Genomic DNA, 18622 nt, shown 5'->3' with positions numbered 1-18622 from the left:
CAGAGACAGAGTCAACATAACTTGTGTTTCACTAGGGAAGAAGTGTTTCCCCAGAAGCTCCTCAGCAGATTTCCCTATATGTCTTAAGATACAGAACTGGGTGATGTAGCAATCTTACCTAGAAGGGAGGCTGGCAAAAGAATATCTGGCAAACAAAAATGGGATTGCCGTGATTACCCAAGACCAAACAAGAATCCATTCTTGAGGGTGGTCATCATGCCACCTAAAAAGAAATCAATGTTCTGTTACTATGGAAGAAGAGGATATTTGGATAAGCAGCTAACAGCATGTGAGACAGCCGTTTTTTTTTTTTTTTCTTTTTTTTTTTTTCTGGTTACCTTTATTTTAAAAGTTTACTCATGAATTAGAAATATAATTGAAAATAAATCATTGCAAAAGAAACACTATTTCCTCAGGACATTTTTCTACAAGTATAATTGCCACGCTAAATAATGGATACAATTTTAAGATTCTTGAAATATATTAGTAGATAACATTTCTGAAAATCCTTTACTAATATCCATTACAATTACATTTATTTTCAACAGGGCATAAAATTCCCATATCCCAGAAGCGTAACCATAAATGAATAATGCATGTTTCATTATGTATTACTTTTATGCCTTCTTTTGTAATATTAAATTGCTAATTTATGAGGGCTTTATGAGGATTTTGTTTTAGCTTTTTCAATTTGATAAGGAAATATACCAGTGTTTTCTGTTTATTTGTCTATTTAGATTCCCAAATTTGTTATTTGTTTCTGATTGTTTTTTCTACTCTGAATATATGTTGCTTATTGTTCATTCTATACTCTTGTAGGGCACCTGAGTAGACAGACATTACAAAATATAGAATATGTTTTAAAATCATTTATATAAGATATATAAATATAAATTTTATATAGTTTAAAATCAGAAATGTTGATTTTATTTTTTAAAAATTCTCTTCAGTCTTTGATATGACATATATATATTCTCAGTTTGTCATTTGTCTTCTGTTTTTCATATTTTACTTTGCAAAAATTTTTTTGAATTTTTATGTAATTACATCTTTTTTATTGCTTCTAGATTTTGATTTATAATTAGAAAAGATTTCTCCACCTCCATATTAATGAGAAATCCACTTATATTTCATCTCAGTATTTATAGCGTTTCATTTTTTATATTTAAATATCTGATGCATTTGGAATTTATTCTGATGTGCAGTTTGTGAGGAATGAATCAAATTTTATAATTTTTTTTCTCATATGGCAGTTCAGGTATCTAACAGAACATACACAGGACAGTTTTTCCCTATTCTTTTGACATACTCCCTTTGTTCACTTGATTTCCTGTGGTCTTAAAAATCATATAAGTTAGTCTTATTCCTGAATTGATTGACAAAACTCAGGTCCAGTGAATTGCCCAAGGCCACATGGTTTGTTAGTGGTAGAGGTAGGAGTTAAAGTTAGGTCTCCCTGGCCCTAGGTCAGCATTTTTCATCACTCTGCTGTATTTTTTTTTATTACTTTGATCCTCAGCTAATCCTGTAAAGCAGATATGGCAATTATCACCATTTTGCTGCTGCACATAGCAGAGGCTGAAAGAAGTCCTTTACCTTCCCAAGAAACCCAGAATATAAGTAAAACAGAAAGCACCCATTTTAGAACCCTGGTATGTATCAGAATAGGATCTTAGTAGAAAAGATTATTGCGAGTAGAGCTGTGAGGTATTAAGACCAGAAGAGGCAAAGAAGAGGAGCATGATGGCAGGAATATTTATTTAGAGAACCTCAGTGGCTGAGGTTCACTTAATCTAACCCCTGTGAAGGCATAACTTACCTAGTGTATTAATTCAGGTAATGCTAACTGCTATCACAAATACATTTTAGATGTTGTGATATAATAGATTAAGGTTTTGTTTATGACTAACACCAATCAAAGTTGGGAAGTGGGAGGATTATTCTCATTCATTTTGGGATCCAAGCTTTTAGATGCTCTGTCACTTTTTAATGATTTTATTGAAATACAATTCACATATCATATAATTCACTCAGAGTATAGTGATCAATGGCAGTTGGTATATGGCATTATTTTTTAAAATTATTAACAGTAATTGTACATATTTATGGGTACAGTGTGATATTTTAATATGTATAAATTATACACTGCTAAATTAGGGGAAACAGTATTTCTCCCTGTTTGACATCACATTATGAGTGGAACCCTGGAGCTCCTTTTTTCTATTTGTCCTTAAAATACATGTTATTGTCAACAATAGTCACCCACTATGACGTATACCACTAGAAACTTATTCCTTATATCTAGTTCTGTTTTGGTACCCATTATCCAGCCTCACTCTACCTCATCAACCCCTCCCAGCTTCGAATAAGTGCTATTCTGTGTTCAGATTGAGGGATTTTTTTTTATTTTAGTTTGTTTTGCTTATTTGAAAGGAAGAGTGACAGAAAGAGGGAGAGAAGCAAAGGGAAAGAAAGATCTTCCATCCACTGATTCACCTCCCAAATGGTCCCAAGTGGTGGGTCCTGGTCCAGGCCAAAGCCAAAAAAGCCTGGAAATCCATCAGGGTCTCCCACATGGGTGACAAGGGCTCAAATATTCGGGCCATCTTCTGCTGCTTTTGTATGCACATTATCAGGGAGCTGGATTGGAAGCAGAGCAATGGGGACTCTAATTTGTGCTCCAATATAGGATACCAGTGTCACAAGCAGCAGTGTAACTAGATGTTCCAGAACTCTAGTTCTAAGGTTGCATTTGTTCGCTTGTTTTTTTTTTTTGTTTGTTTGTTTGCAGTATTTCTCTTTCTTTGCCTGGATATGTCACACATTTTCTAGTTTCATCCATTTTGCTATAAATGGTAGAAGTTCCTTCTTTTATGGCTGAATAATATTCCATTGTGTGTACATACCACATTTGGCTTATCCATTTATCTTATGATGGACACCTTGGTTGACTCCATCTCTTGGCTATTGTGAACAGTGCTTCAGTATACATGGTGGAGCAGGTGTCTCTTTGATGTAATTATTTCATACTTTTTGGATATATACACTGTAGTGATCATACATCTTATATGTAAAAATTTTATAAAGGTGATACTGCTGTGGGTAGTGATTATAGCTGTTTGACAGATATTTCCCTGTCTTTTGGCGTATGGTACAACTGTACTATCTTGTACCCTTTGAAGTTACTAATGATTAGTTGGTATGTGTGGCAAAGGACATATGAGCAAAGTGGAATGAGTCATTTCTGGGGAAAAACTTTAAGAGCCAGTGCACAGTTCACAATGTTCTCTTTTCCCTGATGCTGCAATCATTTCAGCACAAAGATGAAGTCTCTGTTACCCTGGGAACCTCATCGAGGATAATGTAAAGCCGAGCCCTCAGAAAAACTCGAGTAGGAAAATTGTGTTTGTGAGAAATAAACTTTTTAAGACACGGGATTCGGATTTTCTTTTTGCTGTACTATAACCTAGCCTATGCTGACCTGTACCAGTACTTAGCTATGCTACATGCTATGTACTCTAATATTTGATAACATTATCCTGTTTTGTTCTATTTCAATTTCCAATGCTGACTATAACCTAGTACATTGATTTTATGACCCAGTAATGGGGTTGCAACTTGCAGTTTGAAAAATACTACTCTATATCATGTTTACTTGTCCCATACCTTCTTCTTTCTCCAAGCTCCTGGACAAAAGTTAATCACTGTCCCATCTCTTGGCAGGACTGTGGTTATGGAGAGGGGGGAGATGCATACTGCACAGCCTGCCCTCCCCGCAGGTATAAAAGCAGCTGGGGCCACCACAGATGTCAGAGTTGTATCAACTGTGCTGTTATCAATCGTGTCCAGAAAGCCAACTGCACGCCTACCTCTAATGCTGTCTGTGGGGACTGTCTGCCCAGGTGAGCCTGCAGTATTGGGCCAAGCTATTCTGGGATGTTTCGATCTATTTATTGTTGATTTATTTCTTTATTTTTACATTGAAATGCAGAGAGAGAGAGAGAGTGAGAGAGATGGAGGTGGAGACTGAAAGACAGATAAATTCATCCTCTGGTTCACTCCCCAAATTCCTTCCACAGACAGGGCTGAGCCAGGCTGAATCCAGGAGCCCAGAACTTAATCCAGGTCTGCCATGTGTGTGAAAGGACCCAACTCTTTGAGCTATCACCTGCTGCCCCCAAGGATGGATGTGCATTAGCAGAAAACTGAGTAGAATGAGGACTCAAACCCAGGCCCTCTGAAATGTGATGTGATCATCCCTAGTGGTTCTTAACCCCTGCACCAAATGCCCATTCCAGGACATTTTTAACCTCTGGAGATGTCTCTCATCCTCACTTCTCAAACCCTAGTTGAAGTATTCTCTCTGTACATATCATATTCATTTGAACTCCTAGAGGGGGAGAACAGTATCTTCCCAAGATCCCTCTGTGATGTTCCTAGCTCATTGTCAGCCATAGATGAGTACCTAACAGCTGTTTTGTGATACTGACACTATTAGTACAGGACCAAAATTCAAGGTAAATTTTACTGTTGACCTAGAAATGTATGAAGTGGTGAGTATCAATGCAATAATTCTCTTTTGGGACTAGCTCCCCATTTTGCTGTAAGGGATGGTGAATGGGGAAAGAGGTGGAATATCTGGGCCTCTGAGTCAGAATCAGAGCTGGTGCCAAAGAGATCATCAGAAGAGACAGGTGCTGGTTTCTGGAGGGTGAGATTCTTAGAAGCTGCCTATTGGTGATCCCAGGAAAGATTGGTCCAAGTGCATTGCTATTTGTTCACCCTTCCATTTCTTATTGCGTTGACCACAGGTTTTACCGAAAGACACGTATTGGAGGCCTGCAGGACCAAGAGTGCATCCCCTGCACGAAGCAGACCCCCACCTCTGAGGTTCAGTGTGTGTATCCAGTTCTCTTTTCCCGCTTCCTCCCTGACCCACTAGGTGGCAGCAAGATAGTCTAGTAAAGACTTCCCCTCTGTTGAGGATTGAAGTTCCCCTCAGTTAGATTTGAACCCTGGTTTCACAATGTAATATTCATGTAACTAACCTTTTGCAAATCATTCAAAATCACCAAACCTCGTTCCCCTCATCTGAAAAAAAAAAAAGTGACATAATAATTTTCTTCATACCTTATGTGATAGTTGTCTAGGTCTAATAAAATAAAGGATGCTTAAAAACACTTCTAAATTACAACATTTGAATACTTATCAATTATTATTATTATTATTATTATTATTATGTGAAGTCTATAGGAATCCCTAAGGCTTAGGACTCATGAAAGGCTGAATGAAGAACTAGGGCTTAGTAAATGGCTTTATCACTATCTGTTTATCTATTTGCCTGCCATCTTTTTCTAGTATCTATCTAATTTTTTTAAAAGTTACTGATATATTTTTAAAATTATGAGTTATTTAAAAACTATAGAAATATTTTTAAATGCAGAAATGCAAAATATTCAGTTATTGAACATGAAGTTACTAAATCTTACCATTTTTTTTCAGTTTTTGTAAAGATTTTATTTATTTGAGAGGCAGAGTTATAGACATTGAGAGGGAGAGACAGAGAGAAAGGTCTTCTGTCTGCTGGTTCACTCCCCAGACGGCCACAATGGCCAGAGCTGCGCTGATCTGAAGCCAGGAGCCAGGAGTTTCTTCCAGGTCTCCCATATGGATGCAGGTGCCCAAGGACTTGGGCCATCTTCTACTGCTTTCCCAGGCCATAGCAGAGAGCTGGATAGGAAGAGGAGCAGATGGGACTAGAACCAGCACCCATATGGGATGCCGGCGCTTCAGACCAGGGAGTTAACCCACTACACCACAGCGCCAGCCCCAGAATTCTCTTCTTGATACTTTCTGAGTCCCATTCTCTATCTCCTCAGATACCACTACTTTTGGTAGGCTATGCTACAGTAACAAACCCCGGCCTTTGTGACATAATACAATACAAATTTGCTTTTCACCATATGAAGACCTTTCTCTGTATGGCTTCAAGTTGCCAGTAAAGGGAAAGAGGTGGAGGAGATATACTGACTGTTAACTACCTCAGTGTGGAAGTGATACATGCTATTTCTGCTCACAGTCCATTGGCCAGAACTATTCTGATGGCCTTACTGCAAGGGTGTAAAGAGGAACAAAAGGGAGTGTGGGGGTAATTGGTGAGCTCTGTAGGTCTCTGCCACACTCTCCCACTGAGGTTTTAGTACTTGTATTCTTTTGTGGAATTTGTGGATATTCATGAGAAATCCACGTTACTAGTGTATATTTTATAATGTTTATGAACATGATGTCAGACTATATGCTTTCTACAATTTTCTTTTTCCCTCTGGATTATTTATATTGATGCATAAAGATCTTTTACTTTGACTGCTATATAATAACATTAGACCTTAGAGTCATATCATGATTTATTTATCTTCAGCTCTACTCACAAACATTTTAGTTCATTTCCATTTTCTAGGTTATATAACTAGTTATGGCATGGAAAAACCATAGGATATGTACATATTTGATTAACTATACTAATTTATACCATACCAGCAATATAGGCAAGTGCCACTGCTTTGTTCTTTATAATTTTGCCTATTCTACAAAAACTTGAAACAAGCATAGGGGCCCTAATGGAGAAAGGCCCCTCACAGGGAGGGTGACGGCCTGAGAAAATCCAGGCCCGGAAGCACAGTAGCTGTTGACTGCTCACACTGACTACCTCCTCTACTTTTTTCTCTCACAGGTGCCTTCCAGTTGAGCTTAGTGAAGGCAGATGCACCCACAGTGCCCCCTCAGGAGGCCACACTTGTTGCACTGGTGAGCAGTCTGCTAGTGGTGTTTACCCTGGCCTTCCTGGGGCTCTTCTTCCTCTACTGCAAGCAATTCTTCAACAGACATTGCCAGCGTGGTAAGGGTGGCTGCTTCACATTTCACATGAATGAGGAGCGATGTTCTTAATGGCAGAAAAGAGGCATTTTCTGGGAGTGAGAATTAATGGACCTTTTCTATCATATTGAAAATCCAAGTGGGGTGCCTCAGGAAATATCTGGGGTGGCAATAGAAAGTATGGGACTTCAAACATGACTGAGGCCAACTTTGAGAGTTTAGGGCACTTGGTTCTTTAGTTCTCAGGGGTTCGTAAAGAAACAGCATGGAGGAAAGCTCTTGGGAGAGGAATCAGGAGACATGAGATCTAAAATCTATCTATAAACCACTGTGTGAATGTAGACAAGTCAGCTCTTCGAGCCTCTTTCTCTCTAACCTTTAAAATGAGAGAGAGAACTGGATTAGTTGGTTTCTAAGCTGTTTTACAAAGCCTTCATATCCATACCAATAGGAATAGATTCTACATATGTCAAGAATAAGAGAAGTCTTGGCTATATCTGAGATATAACTGTAATAAAAATGCATGAGTTCTAAGGACACTGATCTCCGTATAGTTATTTCTCAAATGGGAATAACTCAAAGCCCCGGGTCCAAAGGAGTTAACAAGCTTAGACTTTTTTCCACAAGCAGTATTGATGCAGTGGAAAAAAGCAGTGCAGAGGAAGTGACCAAATGAAATTCCACATGCATGGTCACATTTAAAATTGCAATATCATTGTGATCTGTTTTCAACACAACTTAATCGAGTAGCCAAGAATATGGGAAAGAAAGATTAGCTCACTGACAGAAAAGATGGAGAAGGTGGGACAGTGGCTGATCAGGACCAGGTAGAGTTAGAACTCCAGCCAAGGGTACCAAGATTCAGTGTAGCACCAGTGAGAGCTAGGCAATGACATCAGTTAATCCAGCAAGAAGATAAAGTTTTCTGGATGCAAGATTGCTCAGGATTCCTCCTCAGCCTACTGAGTTCAAAGCAACACTACTTTTTAAAATATTTATTTGTGTATTTATTTGAAAGGCAGAGTGACAGAGAAGGAGATATAGAGATGTCTTCCATCTGCTGATTAACTCACCAAATGGCTGCAACAGCTAGGTTTGGGCCAGGCCAAAGCCAGAGCCAAGAACTCCATCTGAATCCCCTGTGTGGGTTGCAGGGACCCAACTACTAGGGCCAGCATCTGCTGCCTTCCCAGGCACCTTAGTAGGAAGCTGGATTGGAAGTAAAGTAGCCAGGACTCAAGGGCATCCTGATACAGGATGCTGGTGTTAGAAGCTGAGGCTTAACCTGCTGCATTGTAATGCTGGCCCCACAACACTACTTTTTAAAGCCTTAAAGCCTCATTCTATTGGTATGGGAAGATCCCTCTTATATAGATCTGCCTCCTGGGGCCTCCCAGGTGATTTTGAAAAAAAGTTATTGGTGTATTTGGCTATGCCCCTGGCTTATGCAGAGATGAATCTAGCATATCATGGGATGTAGGATACAAAGGAAACAATTTTGTCCCCTTACGACACTTCTTAAACTCTGTTTCCCTCTCCTTTACTCTTGGGTAGCTCCTGGGACATTGTAGCTCTGGGTGGGCCACCCAGTGTCTGACTTAAATAAGAAGTATTGCCCAGTATGTAGGCATGGATATGCAACACAGACAATGAAGCATCTGAGACCTAGGGCCCAGCAAGATGAATTTGAGAGAATATCTGGGAGATACCTGTCTTCTTCCTCTTCCCTCAGCAAAGTAGGTATGAGTAATCCACCTTGTGTCATTAAGATAATAATGTAGTACCTATCTGTGGGAATATGAGGACTGCCAACTTCCTCACAGTCTCCATAGAGTGAAGGAGGGCTAGGCATGTCCTCACTTGGGGAAGGTGCTGTGTAGGTGAGATTAATATGCAAGTTAGATCCAGTGAAAAGTGCAAGAGAGAGAAGTAGGGTCTGTGGCAAACTAGAGGGCATATACCTTGACTAAACAAAAACCCACTACTTATCTCCAGCTCTTTGTTACCATGTGGGAATTTTTCAAGAGAATCCAGAAATCTGGATTGTTATGTAAAATAGTGTGAAACACTGGCAAAGAGTCTGATTAAACAACAGAGCTACAATAACAACGGGGGAGGTCAAACAAACACCCACCCAATAGGCTCTCAGTCTGTAACCTGCTGTTGAATCAGACTCATGCATTAATGGTGTATTATTTTTCTGTCATTGCTGTAACAAATTGTTATACATTTAATAGCTTATCTTACAAGTTCCATAGTTCAGAAGTTCAGCAGGCTCAGCTGGGTGTCTGTTTAGAGTCTCACAAGGCTGAAATAAAGATGTTGGTAGAACTGCATTCCTCTTGGGAGGCCCTAGGGGATACTCTCTTTACATGATCATTCAGGCAGATGGCAGAATTCAGTCCCATTGGGTTGTAGAACTGCAGTCTCGGTTTCTTGAAAGCCATTCCCAGCTTCTAGAAGCACCAACATGCTTTGGCTCATGGACTCTTGCTATTTTCAAAAGTATCTATGGCAGGTTGAATCCTTCTCATGCCACATCTCTGCCACTTTCTCTTTGTCTCATTTGTCCTCATTTTCCACTTTTAAAACATGTTTATTTATTTTCATCTCCTTGAAAGGAAGAGTGACACAGAGAGAGTGACAGACACAAAATTGAGAGAGAGAGAGAGAGAGAAAGAGAGAGAGAGAGATCTTCCATCTACTGGCTCACCCCCCAAATGACCACAACCCACAATACCCGTGACTGGGCCAGGTTGAAGCCAGGAGCCAGGAACTCCATCTGCATCTCACATATGGGTTCCCGGGGCCCAAGAAGTTGGCCTATCTTCCATGGCCTTCTTAGGTGCATTAGCAGGAAGCTAGAATGGAAGCAGAGATGTCAGGACCTAACCTGGTACTCTGATATGGGATGCTGCCTTGACAAGTAGCAGCTTAACCTGCTGTGCCACAACACCCATCCCCCTTTTCCACTTTCAAGGATGTGTGATCACATTGGGCTCATCTGGATAAACCAATATAATAATTTTGCTATTTTAGGGTCCTTCACCTTATTCCATCTGCAGCGTCCTTTTCGCCATTTAATGTAACATACTCAGACATGACATCAGGGAATGAAGATCACGGTAGCAGTGGGAGTATCAAAATCCTATCTCCCACAAAGAATTTCTCTTTCTCTGGAAAAATTAACTCTTCTTGGGCCAGAACTAGGTAGCCTCAATCTGATGCGGTAATGTAAGTATGTTTTCTCAAACATGTTATCTCAGCCTGGTGCTAGGTACTTTGGTCCCTACAAAGGGGAAGGGGAGCAGTAGCTTGAAAACCAGGTGTCCTGCTGAGAAAAGCCCCTGCCTTTGGGTGACCCAGTGGCTTTCTGCTTCGAGTTGCAGGAGGTTCGGTGCAGTTTGAGGCTGACGAGGCCGCAGAGGAGGAATCTCTCTTCCCCAAGCCACCTGGCCAGGAGACCAGCACAGAGTCCCCAGTGAGTGAAAGCATCTTTGAGATCCAGCCACTTAACCCCATCCTGGATGACGACTGCAGCTCGACTCGTGGCTTCCCCACACAGGAGTCCTTTACCATGGCCTCTTGCGCCTCAGAGAGCCACTCCCACTGGGTCCACACCCCCATCGAATGCACAGAGTTGGACCTGCAAAAGTTTTCCAGCTCTGCCTCCTATACTGGAGCTGAGACGTTGGGGGGGAACGCAGACGAAAGCTCTGGAGACAGGCTGGAGCCCAATGTGCCCTTTGAAGTTGCCAGCCCTTAACTCTACTGAGGTGAGCTGGAGAGGTGGGGCAGAACGACCAGAAATTAGGGAATGGCCCTCCAGGAATTTCCCTCTGAAGTGCTATTGTGCAGTATGGCTGGGGATGGAGGAAAAACAGCAGGCTAAGAACACTGGTGGTGGGTAGAGGGGCAACAGTGGTAATGCTAATCTTTTGATCGAGTCAGACATCACACTTAGGGGCTGAACAATTGCCAGGGAACTGACCAAGCTGCCATGACATAAGTCTCTCCATCCTGGCCTTTTGCAAACTCATTCAGGGTATAATAGAAAGATTCAGTTTATATCCTCTCATGTGTACAAGCAGCGTAGCACAGTAGGAAAAATAGAAAACCTTGTCATTTAACAACCCCATATATCAAATCAACCTCCACTACCTAATAGCTATTGAACCTTGTGTAAATCTCTTTACCTCTCTGAGCCTCAGAGCCTTCACTTGTAAAAAATAAACAGTACTACCCTCCTCATAAGGTCTTGGGAAGATTGAATGGAAAACATTTGTGCAGGTACCTTTTGCAGTGTCTGATGTATTAGAAGTCTTTAAACCACGCTAGATTTTCTGCCCCGCCCCCCCGCCTCCAGTCACATTTTATATATCCTTTCTACATCTACTACATTCATATGACCTTCATAACAGCCCTTTATGCTAAGCAGGTACATTAGCCTCATTTCACAGTTTCAGAAACTGAAAAGCAGAGAGGAAAAGAGATTTGCTCAAAGTCATAAAGAAAATCAGTGGCAGAACTGGGCTAAAGCCTAGACCTGGAGTTTTCATTCTAGAGCTCATCCAATGCCACCATTGTAATTATTCCATAGCCAACACTACTCTCTCAAGACTTCAGTAGTGTGTAGCAGTATGAAGCAGAGTGGGAGGAGTCCTAATTTTCAACTAACCAACTACTTTTCGCCACCTATTTCCATATAATTTTTCATTAGGATATTGCCATGTACCCCAGTAGTTTTCCCCTTTCTACATCCTACCTAAGAAAATATGACTAATGTCAAACCAGCTAGTCTAAATACCTTCCAGGTCATCTGATCTAATTCCTCCTGCAAGACCTTTAATTCATGGATAGATCCCTTTTATAATACAGGCTGAGTATCCCTTATCTGAAATGCTTGGGACCAGAAGTGTTTCAATTTTCAGATTTTGGAATATTTTAATAAACATAGAGAAATGTCTTGGGATAAGACCAAAACCTAAATGCAAAATTAATGTATTCCTTATACACATAGCCTGAAGGTAATTTCATACAATATTTTAATGCACCTTTATATTGATTGCAACCCATCACATGAGGTCAAGTGTGGAGTTTTCCATCTGTGGCATCATGTCAGTGCTAAAGATTTTCAGATTTTTGGAGCATTTTAGATTCTTAGATTTGGGATATTCAACCTGTTTCCTCACCATAGTCTGTATAGTCCTTACTCACATACTTGCAGTGGTAGAGAGCTCACTATTACCTACTATATAGTATATGATTGGTAAATTTGAGCTCAACATAAAGGAAAAAACTTTGATTGTCAACAGTACCCATCTGTGAGTCCTGGATTTGTTCCTTGGACCACACAGACCTCATCTGCTTCCTCTGCCTTGCGATATCCCTGAACAGGCCTGAAAACAGCATCTCCCCTCTAGAAAATATTGCTTTAGATTCCTCTGAAGTATGGAGGGCTTAGAACTAGATCCAATTTCATGAAGAATGTTCACAGTAGTTTAGAATAGGGTGAAATTGTCATCTCCCTAGCTAGCTAGGTGGCCAAATTCTGATATTGGCATCCTAAACTATTGGCCTAACCCGTGTATTCGGTGTGGAGTGGGGGTGGGGAGAGGGGGGGAGTCGAATCAAATTAGGAGAGGAGGGAGCTGGTGAGATTGCCTTCATGTTTCTAACTTGCTCTGCTCCCTCTCTAGGTCTCTTGGGCTCCTGGAAGCCTTGTCCCATCATTCTCTCTGGACTCTCCTGCCTTGTTCCTATAGCACAAGAACAGCAGGGACCTGGGATTTGGTGTGTGCAACAGACAGTACACTATGAATGGGATACATCATATCCCATCCCACCAAAGGATTCATTCTCCGCCATTTCCCCAGGACTGATCTGCAGCATTTCTTGCTTCCCTGCATTAGCCTGGAGAGCCAGAGTCACCAAACATGGGACTGCCAGACATGTTCCTACCTCGACTTGATTATAAGAAAAGGGGAAGGAACAACAGTGAATGGGGTAAGATCTTCTGGCCTGCATTTTTGTCAGGTGGGCCTGAAGGGAAGCCTCTCAGAACTCTATTGATAACATCTGTCTAGCACTTCAGGGAAAAAATTATACTCTTCCCCTTTTAGCTCCTCTGCACTGCCTCTTTCCTCAACACACACACACACACACACACACACACGCAAGCATCTCTTGGGGTAGGCCTGGTGCCATGATTCCCCAACTCATGTCCTAGACTTTCATGGCTGTGATAGCTCTGGAGCCACTGCGATTGCCAATGTCTTACTCCCCACAAATAGGTCTCTATTTTTCTTTGGTGGGGATTCAAATCAATGTCTTTTTATCTTTAATATGGTACTTCCTAAAGTTCCTTTAATTTTGATTTCTCTTCTATTCTTGCCTCTTTTGTCCCTTCCTATTGCCTAGAATTTTAAAGCTCCAAACTCAGTCTGTAAATCCCCAGGGCCAAAACAGAGCTCAGAGCATTTGTCTTTGGGGTGACAGTGAAGATCATGAGGTATGGGACGAGAGGCACTGAGAAACTAGAGTTCTCACTGGGGCCTGGCCCTACAGCAGCTCAGGGACCATTTGGTGCTTTCTTGGTTTAAAGTAAAACCAATCCATTTCTCCTGAGCTCTTGCCACTAATTTTACATGCTTCTCAGCATGAAGTGGAACTGCTCTCTCTGTGCTTCTCCAGAGCATGACAGATGAAACCTTCAGGGCTCAGGTATGAGCTTCATGGGTTGTTTTTTTAAGTCTCCCCGTCAGTCCATAATGGGCCACTTGGGCTGATGTGCATTCCCTCATAATGGGTCAAATTAGAAGAAAAAAACAACGTCCAGAAAAATAGAGCAACCAGCTTCTTTGGGAGCACTTTATCTAATTCTGGATGTTGGTTATGGCTCAGTTTGTAAATATCAAGAATGTAAGTAAGGTCTAGTTTTCCTGGATTAAGAATGCTGGAATTTATGGTATGTGTATGCACACACATGCACACATATACACCACACTTTACATTTTGCAATGTGCTTTCACAACCATCATCTCCTTGGATTTTTACATAGACCCTGAAGTGGGCAACATAGTGATTGTCATCCCCAATTTGCAGGTGAGAAAACAGTCCCACAGATGGAAAGTGAGGATTGGTCTTAAGTTAATGATATAGTAGTGAACAGCAAGGCTAGGATGCCTTCACAGACTCTTGAATATCATGGAATGTTCTGGAAGACAGTGTTGTGGGGTAGAAGGTTGATTTTTCCTAGCACATCTGCTCCAGAAAACAATTCACTTTTGAAGGAAAAAGGTTGGAAAGAAAAATAAGACCCTTATTCTTGCCACTCAATGAGGTAATGTCCTTGCCCATCATACAACATCTATCCTCTCTCTTTACTGCCCAGGTCTCCTCCCCCAGACTACCAATCTGGCACATTCTCTGCCAGGTCTAACACTATTGGGAAGCTAAGAGATTTTCCATTCAACATTGTTTCACTAGAGGTCAGAAAATGAGAGGGGTTACAAGGCCAGACAGACTTTTTCCTTTTCTTCCTGTATATCTTCTTTTGCACCTAGCTTGTGAAATAGGCAATAAAGGCTGGTTATTAGTAAGAGCATCCATCCTACTTGTCCCCCCACATTCCTCCTTTGTGCAATTTAGGAACCTCTGCTTTTCATATGGATAACTTGAGTCTCTAACTTGAATTCAAAGGTGAGAGAGACCTATTCTCCCATCTTTAAAATCTATAGGTACATTGTAGATATTCGAGCAAAACTGTCAATATCACTTCAGTGCATTACAGTTTAAAAGGTTCATTCATACATTATGCCTATTTTAAAGATGAGGAAACAGAGGCCAAACAGTAGTACCTATCTTGCCCAGAGCAATTAACATTTAAGGAAAATTTCCTTATCTCACATATCCACCCCTAGACTCAGGTGTGGATCCCATGACTTACAGTAGAGACCAAGGAAGCAGACATAGAGCAGAAACTGTCCCTATGGTATAGGGACAGGCGGGAGTGTTAATGGCTTTCTTCAGTCATTTGTCTTCACTAGACACTGCCTCGATGACCCTTAAAATGAGCATAGGGAAAAATTTAGGAGATTGAATCAGCCCTTCCCCACCACCAGCTAAAAGCAGCTAGCCTCATAGTCTAGTTGAGGCATCAGTGTAGTGTTCTTTTGAAATGTTGCCATGATTGCATTTGTATCTTAATGTAACTGGGGCAGGATGGAGGGGTGTTTTGCTTTTCTCTCCCTATAATTCCTGCCTTCTATGGTCTATAAGGTTTTCAGGTTTCCCTAGGTGCTCCACACTCCCTTGCTCAGTCAGAGGGTCTTGGACATGTATAAAAAGCAATGGTATTGTGTTGCAGCATACTGCAGGGCAAGCAATTTCTCTCTGAATCTCTTGGGCTCACCCTATATTTGATGTGCTGTAACTCTACCCTTCCAGCAGGTAGCACCTGGAGTTTGCCTTCTTGGAACCTTGCAGAACATTTCTGAGCCAAGATGACCTTCCCTTGGAGGCTTGGGTTCCCCAAGCTACCTCACAGAGTCCTCCCAAAACAGCCCTCTCTCTCCCACAATCCATTTAGGAGTAGCTAAGTGAGGAGAAGGAAGGGCCCCACTGCTCCTTTTATTGACATGTCAATTGATCCCAGCTCTCCCAGTACCTTTTCTCCTTTGAGTCTTTCTGAAGTGTCTTTTTGCCTTTTTTTTTGATCCCAGCTATATAACTGAAGACCAGCAAAGTCCCAACCTCCTTTGAGACTGCATTATTCTTTATTATTTGAGGATGTTTCTGAAGTTTGTACAGCAAGTCCTCTCTCACAGGACTAGTCTAACTAGTGTTTAGTTAAGTACCTTAGGCAGAATATATCCTTCATCATCAGGTCTTACTACTATAAAAGGAGGGTTCTTTACAGAAAGACTTTGGCTTATAGAATTTTATTAATGGCAACTTAGGCACTAATCTATCTACAAATGCACATAAAGGGCCACTGGGGCAACCCATTGATCAGGGTGCTTCAAGCACCTGGGAAAAAGCAAAGTGATCCCATTGTACTGGACTAGGGATTAGAAGCAATTGAATTACAAGCCTGCATCAACCAGCCTGGTCTCACACAGGTATTAGCAAATATGTGTGAGCCAAGGTATAGGCCTTGGCCTTGAGGTTCTCTGTTCTTTTCCCTTTGGGACAGTTTATTCTTATCCCACTCACTTTAATTAATCATGTCTACACCTTCTGGTAGCGGAAGAACTAGTACCCAAACAGAGGATGGATGATTGAGCTGGAGCAAGCCGAGGGACTTAAAGGTCACCATGTGCCTGGCTGTGGTTCAAACCCACGTCACATATCATGCTGCTGCTCTGTGGGAAAGATAGTGATTGTAACACAATAATAATAACATGATAACATTACATCCAGCCCCCTTCACTGCACCTTGTTTATAGCATGAACATTGTGTGATTATCCCAAGTTGTACTCAAGAATCATCTTGGTTCCCATTTTCTAAAGTTCAAAGCCATTTAAATAGGGCAAATAAGTTTTGTTTTTCTTTGCTTTGTTTTTTAAGGTATCTTGGATAAAGGTGAAGTGAAGGATGCTTTTCTTTTTAATAATTGCTGTTTGGCCATGGCCAATGTCATATTTGAATGTTTTCTCCAGGACAGTCCTTGTAAAGATCTCTTTTTTATTGCTTTTAAAGCAGGGACATCTTTGTTTGAGCACTGTACTTTTTGTGTTTTTTTTTTTTTTCCCTTGGAGGTTTTTGGTCAGTTGAAGCATAAAAATACATTTGATAGAAACGTTTTCCATATATCTTTGAGCCTAGAAAATAGTTGACTTGTCCATATTTGAATTAGCAAAAGAAAGTTGTTTTGTTTGTCAGGGAAAGGGTGTGTTTGCTGAAGATGAATTGAATTTTATGATCCATTATTTTCCCGTCCACACACCTTGACTTGGTTCTTGACAGAAGTCTAGGAGAGCAACTTTCCCCTTCAAGGTTCTCAGATCCATTCTAGGTAAGGGTGTTGATACTAAAGCACCCCTGCCTTCCCCTTCATACAACACACAGCCCTGCCACATTGAGATATTCATCTCTCCTGTCTCCCATCTATCCCCTCTTCTGCTCACTATCAAGGCCATTGATGTTTTACGATGTTTTACATTTAATTACCTTTTTCCTCATAAATGAGTTATTTATAGAGATTTTGTTAAATCTTGAACCGTATGCATGTGTGGATGCTGGCAGGGTTGTGTTCAGTCTATGATGCTCTGCAAACATTTCATATTAGTCAATAAACAGAATTACACTCAAATATCTTGTTTATTCCTCTGTTTTCAGAGAACCAGGGTTCTTCCTTTGGCTGATGTGTCTTTGATCATTGAGCACAGATCAGATCACTGGATGTATGTGCTGAGGTTCACTGTCTTATCACCCAGGAGACCTTGGTTATAGCTCTTGCTCTCCTAGTTTTTAAAAAAATTTTATGACGTTTATATTCTCATTTGGGCTACAGATCCTTGTCAAGGCTCCCATAGCTCTGAGAGGACAGAATACATTTTTCTGAGGTCTGTAAAATCTCTAAGAATTTGTGTATGTATGTGTATTTTCATTTTGTTCTGAATATTTTTTTAAATGCAAGCATTTTCTAGCTAGAACATCTGGGTGATTAAATCTTAAGAGTACTTTCTTGCCATTGCAGGGCTTATAATTATGTTTACAATCTCATTGGATTCAAGGGACCACCTAAAGAGACATCATTTAACTTTGAATATTGTTCTTCTCTTTAATTTTATTTAAGCAGTAGGGAAAACAAGCTTTTCCCATTTTTAGTATTCTGTGAGCCTGACAGCAACATATGTTGGCAAGGATTGGGGAAATGAGAAACCCTCATAAATTGTTGGTGGGATTGTAAAGTGGTATAGCCACTTTTGAAAACAATCTGGTGCTTCCTCTAAAATTTGAAGTAATCATATGATCCAGTAATTCTACTCATAATTATATACTAAAAATAATTTTTTGAAAAATCTGTCAGCACAATATTTTCAAAGAAATATTCATAGAAACATTATTTAAAATGGTACAAACTGGAAACAACCCAAGTATCCATTAACTGATGAATGGATAAATAAATTATAGTATATACACAAAAAGGAATACTGTTAGACAAAAATAAAGAATTGAATTTCTGACACATGGTGCATTGTAGATGAACCTCAGCATATGCTGGGTATAAAAGAAGGCAGATATAAAAGACTACATATTGTATGATTCCATTTATATAAAATATCTGTAAAAGACAAACTAATAGAACCAGAAGGTAGTTTAGTGGTGTCCTGGAATTGGGAATACGAAAAGATGATGAAATGTTAACAGGAATGATGGATCTTATTTATATAATGAAAATGTTTTAAAATTGCTAATGATGGTTGCACCACTCAGTAAAGTTAGTAAAATCTTTTGCTTGTACATTTGAAATGGTTGAATTTTACAATATACAAAATATAACTCAATAAAACCTTTATAAAAATTCTTTGGTCACCGATCTCTGTTGTTGGTTTACCAATTTAATTATTTTCCAAACACTTGTGTTGTCAGGGCTAATTCCATACACAATCTAAATCCCTCTCTCTCTCTCTCTCTCTCTCTCTCTCTCTCTCGCACACACACATGCATACACACATGCCACTCAATTCAGTGTCAAAGGAACAGAACCTGAGACCTATTCAGTTATCTTCTCTTTGGGCT

At 40.4% G+C, this 18622-nt stretch overlaps 1 protein-coding gene across 46 annotated transcripts in view; it reads left to right on the top strand.

Annotated features, from left to right (window-relative positions):
* EDA2R (ectodysplasin A2 receptor) overlaps positions 1-18404 on the top strand; it is a 37192-nt gene extending 18788 nt beyond the window's left edge. For 5 of the 46 annotated variants that reach the window (XM_070066361.2, XM_070066364.2, XM_070066362.2 and 2 more), the window contains 5 exons: positions 3724-3902; positions 4812-4897; positions 6731-6895; positions 10263-10649; positions 12573-18404. In XM_070066361.2, the coding sequence (XP_069922462.1) occupies positions 3724-3902; positions 4812-4897; positions 6731-6895; positions 10263-10639 (807 nt within the window). In that variant the 3' untranslated portion in view covers positions 10640-10649; positions 12573-18404. Of the gene's footprint in view, positions 1-3723; positions 3903-4811; positions 4898-6730; positions 6896-8427; positions 8553-10256; positions 10792-12572 lie in introns of those variants that run through there. The other 41 variants (XM_070066368.2, XM_070066367.2, XM_089323809.1 and 38 more) reach the window with 20 other exon arrangements.
* Positions 18405-18622: the final 218 nt, after the last annotated feature.

This window comes from Oryctolagus cuniculus, chromosome X (assembly GCF_051225735.1).
Source record: "Oryctolagus cuniculus isolate XC-2025 breed Fujian yellow rabbit chromosome X, ASM5122573v1, whole genome shotgun sequence".
NCBI classification, from domain to species: Eukaryota; Metazoa; Chordata; class Mammalia; order Lagomorpha; family Leporidae; genus Oryctolagus; species Oryctolagus cuniculus.
The sequence above is the reverse complement of the archived record's forward strand: the minus strand, read 5'-3'. Positions and strand labels throughout refer to the sequence as shown.